At 41.9% G+C, this 8,752-nt stretch overlaps 1 protein-coding gene across 2 annotated transcripts in view; it reads left to right on the plus strand.

The window, feature by feature from the left end:
• The first annotated feature begins 341 nt into the window (after positions 1 to 341).
• Positions 342 to 8,752, plus strand: part of znf385c (zinc finger protein 385C) — a 182,269-nt gene continuing 173,858 nt past the window's right edge. For both annotated transcript variants that reach the window (XM_020511117.2, XM_048614642.1), the window contains exon 1: positions 342 to 450. In XM_020511117.2, coding sequence (XP_020366706.2) covers positions 441 to 450 — 10 coding nt within the window. In that variant the 5' untranslated portion in view covers positions 342 to 440. The remainder of the gene's footprint in view (positions 451 to 8,752) is intronic.

The following is an 8,752-nucleotide window of genomic DNA, read 5'->3' on the forward strand; positions in this document are numbered from 1 at the left end:
ATGTTCACCCCCAGCTTTCCCCCTGTGCTATCCTCCCGCTTCCAAGCAGCTGATCCTGAGGAAGAGGCACCGGAACCCTGCGTTTACACCGATCATGGCAAGTTCACTCACTTTGTGTTCCCTCCCCTCCCCGCTGTCTGGCTGGGGGTTTTATTTTTGCTGTATTGTCGGCGGGACCTTTGCAGTGAGAACTGTCCATTTCTCCTCTTCCCCCCTGTGATTGGATTAAAGCGAAGCCAGTCGCTGCGAGAGGACACTGTGAAGGCGTAAGCACTGGAGCGCTGAGTTTTAAGGTGTAACTGGGTAGCATTTGGAATTAAGTTGGCCGGCCGAGAGGGATTCTTGTGAAAGGAGGTCTTTGTTTTTTGGCTGATTTCCCAAGATTTGAGCAAACAGCAGGATTCCAACAACTTCCAGCCTTTTGAAACTTCAAAACCAAAATGCTGCTCGGTGAGTAAGCAACGGGAACTTTAAGCAGAGAGGATAATGGCATTTTTTAAAATGTTTTTTTTTCTCTGCTACAGCGGTACTCAGCGTCTGGTTGTACAGATAGCTGCCACACTCTGCAAAAGGCGTGCAGGCTTTTCAGTGCTGAGTGAGGTTGAAGCGAATTCAGCCTGAGTTCACTCCCTATGATAGAGAATTGCCAATTTCCGCAGAGCTTATTCTACTACAGCACTTAAGTGCTCATCGTCATACACACACACAAAGAGAAATATTTGGTAGAAGCTAAAACAGGCAAACCACTTCTAGGAATCTCATTTTACTGTAACACATTAGCAAGCTAGTTAGAAGCATGGCTCATTGTTGATCTGGTTAATCAGGCATAAGATGTTTAATAATCACTTAAAGCAGATATTAGTGTACCTCCAAATGCCTCGACAGATTGATTTTATTAAGGGCTTTCTACCGAAAGGACAGTTTAACATTGTCTGGTGGCAGCTTTGAGAGATCTGGGAATGGACAGTTGTGACCTTATCTGCTGGAAGTGTTTCAGCGAGCATCAACCCAAACCAGCAGCCGTCTGTACTAACATTGTAAACCAGATGTGACTGAAAGTGAACTGTACATATTCCTTTACTTTCAGACTTGTGTGTAAGTTGTTAACCACGGAACCTTACAACTGTCATTGTAAAACCACATGGTGGAGTTAAAATACTTTTCTTCAGTAAATAAATGATCAGTAGAATGTAGAAAAGGTATCGTTCGATCTGTAGATTGTATAGAACTGAAGGAAAAATGTGTGCTTATTTTTAACAATATAAATGTGAAACCTACCTGATGCTGAGTAGTTCATTTTCACCATTAAACAGCCTTTGATTAACATCCAGCCATGATGTCAGGCATGAGATAATAATCTTGAGTCATGTAGTTGCAAGCCATATAATGCCTTTTATTCAGTAAGGTAAAATAACCTGAGTGTGACGACATGCTGTTTCAAATGTAATGCCCACTAACAGCTGCTTGAAAATATCTCCCCGTTTCATGTTAGGACGGCTGTCTGGAGCCATTGGAGTGATGTGGGTGTATTGGCCACCTCCCCTCATATTATGCTATGTGTATGTCCTGCTTTCACCCAAAATGAATCTGAAACTAACTTCAAGTCAAGGCAGAGTTCTGAAGCAGTGCTATCTGGTTGCCACCTGTGGTTGGATATATTCCTGGAGGCCTCAACATTCAACCTAACCTATTGTTTCCCACCCCCTCATTCATACCTTTGGTTATTTGACACGTTGCTCCTCACAGTCTGCCACCTCCCCATGCCAAACGTAAAAGCAAACAGGCTCATAGTTACCAACTTGGATGTCAGTCAAATAGCTTTCTAAACTCGTCACCAACATCTTTACAGGTATCGATGAAAGTGGTTGAAGGAAATTAAAACAATCACAATTTTTTTTATGTCCACTTCGTCTTCCTCCTGGCTTGCTTGTCTGTGTAGTTAATCTTCCAAGGCACTTCTGGAGGGTTGGCACTTCTTGCTGCATTGTCAAAGGTGCTCTCTACTGAGCAGTGTAGCCTGCGAAATGTTTCCTGCCATGTTTACTGTCAGTGGGAGACAGTGACCAGTGGATCTGATACTGTTGCCTACATTTGCTAAAGCGTTTACTTTCCAAAAGCACTTCATTGCCTGTAAAGCACTTTGAGGCATGCAGTGGTTACGAAAGGTGCTATGTAAAAAATAAAAGTACACTAAGCATGTCCCTAAAACATGTGATAATGATAACAGAAAATGTTGAAAATACTGAGTAGAGCAGGCAGCCTCTGTGGAGAGAGAAACAGACTTAACTTTTCAGAAAGATCACTGACTTGAAACACAAACTCAGTCTGAGTTTAGCAAATGGTTGAGTGAACAATTATAAATATGAGTTATTGCTATGTAATTTCCAAACATATTTTGCCTTGAGTAATCAAGGTAGTGTGAGAGGGAGTTCACATTGGCCTGTAATGTTCCCTCTTTTGTATGCACTCTGTGCTGCTTACCCTTGTAGCTGAAGCTCTGGGCCAACAAGGAATGCCACTGTTCCCTGTACACTTGCTCAATTAGTGCTACAACTGAGTCATTTATACTTTCAATTGTATTCTTCATATTGTTTTTCTGGAGGCTGGCATTTTGTTTGTCACCTCAGTTTAAACAGTGAAGCTTTATGCAGTTCAACCATCAAAAGAAAATCTCTCCAAAGTTCAAACACAGGGCTTCAGAAACTAAAACAATGATAGATCTTCCAAATCTTCCGCTGCCCCCTCCCCTCCCAAACACCACTCCTGACCTACAAATGCCTAATTGGGTGCTGTATTCACACTAACAGGGCTGTCAGTTTCTTGGAGATTGTACTCAGATACTCCATCCAAGTTCAAAATGCTCCACGAGTTTATACAGTAATGGCTTCCAGCTCATCCCTTGCATGGGCTCACTTGTCACACCTGTCTGAGCTGAGGCCCTACAGGAGAATATTGAAAGTGAGAATATGAGTGACCATTCCGATGTTTTCATGGCAAGCTTTAGGAGGTCAGCCAGCATTTACATTGCACTATTGACCAGGGGATCAAATGGACAGGGCAGGATCCAGAATGGGGCTGATTGTGTCCTGAATGAGACAGTCCGATGGGACAAATAGCCTTCTGCCTTTCATGGAAGAAAATTGACACTCAGGAAACAGAAAGTAAGGTGTGGGAGAAGTCTAGAAGAGGAGAATCAGTGTTGATATTTCCTCACGACTGGAAAAGACAGGGAGAAGTCTCAATCAGAGATTGAAGCAATGGGAACCTTAGCCTTTAATGTTAAAATTCTGAAAAATTTACTGAAGGAAGACGGGCCAATTTCTGTTCTTGGTGTGACACATCTGGCTGCCAATTTCTTCCGATTCAGAACACCAACATCAAGGACAGGTGTAAGAAAGTGCAACAGGATGCAGTGGTGGGGGAAGCCTGGCATTTGTTGAATGTTTGCCTTTCATTTGTATTTCTGTAATTAATTTAAGCTTACATACTTTTTGGTAGCTCAGGGGAGATAGAGATTGGAGGGGGAAGAGAGATGACAAAAAAAACCATAGTATGATGAGGAAAATTACAGCATAAGTATTTACAAGAAGCTCAAAATATAGTCTTAAACTCACTTTCTCAATTAATTTGTGAAAATCGATTGTAATACTGGTTGTTCTTTTGAGGCAGTTCTAATATTTGAAATATGCTGAGCCAACAATTATCACAATAAATATTCAGAATCATTATACTCCAAAATGCAAGTATACTTGTACAATGTCAGTTCAGAAATTGTAATAAATTTCTTTTGTTACATTTCAGGCATTAGCTTTTCTTTCTATCCCCATTATTATGGAGTCTAGTGCAGAATAAGGTTGACATTTTAAGTTTTGGTTTCCTCGCATGAAGTTCAGAATTTTTCAAAAAAGCATAGTATACTTTGGCTGCTGGAGGAAAATAGCTCATTTCCTGCCTGAGAAAATAATGTGTGCACTTAAGTCTGTGCAGATAGGTGAGACTTTCAACATGCACTCGTCATGTTTAGTGTAAATGTGTGTCATTCTTCACAAGCCTATGCAATGGTGCGGTTCAGTTTTACAGAAATGAAAAGTAGAGTAACACATGTTTGATCAAAATCCATCGCCAAAACCGCAGTTTTCTTTCTTTGCAATATATATTTTAAAAATCCAAGATCATTTTCCTCCTTCCGACATGAGGGTTAACGCACAAAGTCATCTTTTGAGATTGCTCATGTCTGCACAGTCACGAGTGTATCCTTTGTGCAATATATCAGCAGTGTCAGGTGCTTACAGTTGAAATTCTGTGATACTACGTGATGCAGAGACATAAAAACAGCAGGTATTGGAGAGAAGATGTATTCTTGTGTTATCTGCAGCACGGTATTCCCTTCCCAACGTTCAACAGCTGGCAGTCAAATATAATGCTTACATGCATTATGCAATGCGTGCTGACCTGACTGTGTTCAACATTCAAATATTATGGTACACTAGGGTGATGACACTTGCTGAATAATTGTCTGGTGGTGTTTTACTCTGTGGGGTTGGGTTATGTTAGGACTGCAAGTGGTATTATCATCAGACTCATATCACCAGCAAAACTCACAATGGTGACAGAATTGAATGTCTCAAGCCAAATGCCTCCGCCTAACCCAGACGATGCCATGCAAAGTTCAAAATGCAGCAGCATTACATCAGGAACCATTGCATCTGAGATTTTGCCCTCTTTCGTGAAAACACAGGCAAGAGATTAACAAAAGGTTACTAAAATACACATACAAAAAAAAGAGCAGTGTGATTAAAAGCAAAACTATAAAGTTTCAGTAAATTTTTACCGTTTATTGACTTTTTGTCATAGCTGATTGCTAAATTTTACATCTGCTGTTTCACTGCTGTGAACTGAGTTTATTAGCCATCAAGTCAATCCAAACTCACTTAATGTTAATAGGACTATAGAGTGAAGTAAGATATAGTGAGCGTGATTAGAATAATGTATTCTGGTGTCAGCTCGATAAAGTGAGTGTTGTTGCATTCAATTTTGGCAGCTGCTTGGCTGGAGTACAACTTTTCTCCAGGACAGATGGATTTTACTAAGAAATTCAAATTGATTTGAAATGTCCATTTTCTTTCCTCCCAAGTATGATGACTGTGACACCATAGAAAAGACCAACTGCTAAACATAATGGCGTGTGAGGTAATGGGGCAGGATTTTTTCCCCTCAAGAGATGAGAAGGAGAAATCAGGACCATTCCCATGTCATTCCTTGTGAGTTTCAGGGTCCACCCTCCTTAACTGGCCAGGATCCCACCTCACTGTCCAATCAAAGGCAGGTTCTCAACTGGAGGTCTTATCAGATGCCTTCCAGTTTGAAAGGGATTGCAGGTTGTAATAGGGGCTGAGTAACAGAGAGGGTGCTTCAAAATGGAGGTGTCATCCCTCCAATGTTTTTAAATTTAAAGGGGACCTTGCAGGTGACTATCTCTACAGGACAACCTGCCTGAGGCAGGAAGGAATGGTCTCTGAATCTGCCTCAAGTACTGCTGCCTCCAGTAACCTTTTCTGAAGAAGGGTCTAGGCCTGAAACGTCAGCCTTCCTGCTCCTCTGATGCTGCTTGGCCTGCTGTGTTCATCCAGCTCTACACCTTGTTATATCTCAAGTACTGCCCCCCTGGTCACACATCAGGAGGTAATTTCACTGGACTAGTAATCCAGAACAACAGACTACATTTATGGATTCCACCCCACCCCACTACCATTGCATAAATGCAGCCTCCTCTACTCTTCATATCAGCTCTGATGAAGAATCATCAAGAATCAAAATGTTAACTTGCATTCTCTCCAAAGATGCTGCCTGACCTACTTGATTGCCAGTATTTTTTGTTTTCAGTAAGTTTGAGGGAACACGGACTTGAATCCTACCGAGGCAAATGGTGAGATCTGAATTCAATAAAAATGTGGAATACAGTAATAGTGACCATATAACAAGGCCAGTTACCACCATCTAGTTCACAGTTGTGTTTTCAGGAAGGAAATCTGCCATTCTCAATTGGCCTGGCCTACATAGAATCATAGAAATGGTACAGCACAGAAGGGGACCATTCAGCCCAACTTGTCCATGGCAACATGAACATGTGACTGTAGGCCCACAGCAATGTGGTTGACTCTTAACTGCCCTCTGGTCCTTTAGGATGGGAAATATGCTGGCCCAGCAAGCAATGCCAACATCCCATGAATGCATAAGAAGAAAGGAAGCCTCCAGACACATTAACCAGTCCTCACTTCCCACTACCAGGGATCCTGGAAGCTGGGTGAAAAATCCCAGGAAATGGGATGGAGGTGCCAGGGAGTCAAAGAGCTAGCTCCTCAGTTGAACCACAGGAGCTGACAATCCTGGCTCATGCTGTCATGATAAATGTATGAGCTAACAAAGTGAGATAATATTTACAAATATGTCATCATGACTTGAAAATTGCTACTGTGAAGAAAGACTAGAAAGGGCTAGGTTGATTCTCTTAGAGAAGAGAAGGCTGAGGGATAATGCGATAGAGGGGCTAGAAATTAATGAGGGAACAATGTGATTGAGGGGGTAGAAATTAATGAGGAAGCTGGAAAAGTTGACAGGGAAGATTGGTTTTCCCCTAGCGGAGAGGTCAATTACTAAGGGGTACTAATTTAAGATGATTGGTGGAAGGATTAAAGGGGAAATGAGGGAGGACCATTTCACCCAGAGGGTGGTGGGTGTCTGGAATTCACTGCTCAGTTTTGTGTTCCATCCTAAACGCATTTAAAAGGAATCCGGATCAGGTCCTGAAGGGCTATAATGAGCAGGGCCATGGTCCAGGTACTGGAAAGTGGGTTAAAATGGGCAGCTCGTTTATTCAATTGGAGCAGAGACGATGGGCTAAGTGGCCTGTTTCTCTGCTGTAACTTTTCTACGGTTCCAAGGTGCAGTTTGGTGAACAAAAACTGCAAGATGTTGAAATTGATCCCTGATGCACCCATGTCCTTGGCCAACTCAGAGGTGTATTGACCAGTGCAGAGCTATATTGGCAGCACAGTGGCTCAGTGGTTGGCACTGCTGCCTCACAGCACCAGGCACCCAGGTTTGATTTCACCCTTGGGTGACTGTCTGTGTGGAATTTATACATTCTCCCCATGTCTGCGTGTGTTTCTACTGCGTGGTCTGGTTTCCTCCCACAGTCCAAAAGTGTACACGTTAGGTGTATTGGCCATGCTAAATTGCCTATAGTGTCCAAGGATGTGCAGGTTAGGTGTGGGAACTGCAGGGTTACAGGGATGGGGTGGGTCTGGATAGGTTGCTGTTCATAGGTAGGTATGGATTCAGCAGGTCCAAATGGCCTGCTTCCACACTGTAGGGATTCTATATGGTCAGCTGTTGGGTGCCTGAAACACATCCAACAGAATATTGAGACAACAAGGTGCAAGGCTGGATGAACACAGCAGGCCAAGCAGCATCATAGGAGCAGAGAGGCTGACGTTTCGGGCCTAGACCCTTCATCCTTTCCTTAGAAGAGGCTTCGCAGTGGGGTTAAAATCGAATCAGAGATAGAATCGAATCAACAGAATATTGACCTCATTCTTTCAGGACATCCTGGGCAGTTGTCTCAAACAGGTGCAAATATAAAATAGTGCAGATGCTGGAAGTCTAAACTAGAAGCAGATTTTTTTTTCTATATTCTAATAGGTGGTGTACTCTATCAAGGGACATCATGTCTGTTAAAAGACTACTCAGCAACATTCATTATCACTGAGCCAAGAGATTCACTGTGCTACACTGAAAACCTGTCATAACACATAACCTGATTAGGAATTCCACGTTCGTACACATTGGTTCTGTGAAAGTGTATTCTGGGGAAAAATTAGGAAAACACATTGCAATTTTCAATTAGATCCAGCTTGCTAACCACTTCTGCTAAGACACTTCACTGACAAACAAGGTCATTTTCATTGACCGAACTTTTCTTTGAAGGTACATCAAATAAATAACACAACAACTACGCTATAAAGTGCCCTTTTGAATTAAATACACCTATTTAGTTTTTGCAAGTGCAACCAAAATTCATGGTTGTGGATGTTTTCATCTTACTTTCTGAAATGTCAAAAATAATGAGACAAATATTAATTCAGAGTGTCAGTAATTTTACCACCAAGCAAAGCATTTGTCATATTGTGATATATATTTAATGTAACAAGATAATTACACCTTTCAAATTTAAAAATATCAATTAATCCAATTATTTGAGGGCACATCTATTATCTTAAATGCAGTAGCAGTATTCCATGCTGATGAAGTACATAAATTATACAATCACCACAGTCATATTTAGAAAAATCCCACTGACTGTCAAACCAGTCCTTAATCATGGTAGCCACTGTGCTGTCTGTGGGGAAAAAAACAGGAAACGCAATCCACAACATTGGACATTTGAGAGATGCCTGTACCCTCATGGAAAGCTGTACAACCATGATTGGCCAACAGACCTCAGCAGAATAAGTTTACTGGGAGATAATTAATGGGCCAAGTGAATACTGGCTGCGTTCAAAAAGCTCACCATTGACTCAAGGTGTACTGCCCACAGCTATCTGTCACAACAACTATCAGATAGTAGGAACTGCAGATGCTGGAGAATCTGAGATAACAAGGTGTAGAGCTGGATGAACACAGCAGGCCAAGCAGCATCAGAGGAGCAGGAAAGCTGACGTTTCGGGCCTAGACTCTTCTTCAGAAAAAGAAG

The sequence above is a fragment of the Rhincodon typus genome, chromosome 30 (genome assembly GCF_021869965.1).
Source record: "Rhincodon typus isolate 14 chromosome 30, sRhiTyp1.1, whole genome shotgun sequence".
Lineage (NCBI taxonomy): Eukaryota > Metazoa > Chordata > Chondrichthyes > Orectolobiformes > Rhincodontidae > Rhincodon > Rhincodon typus.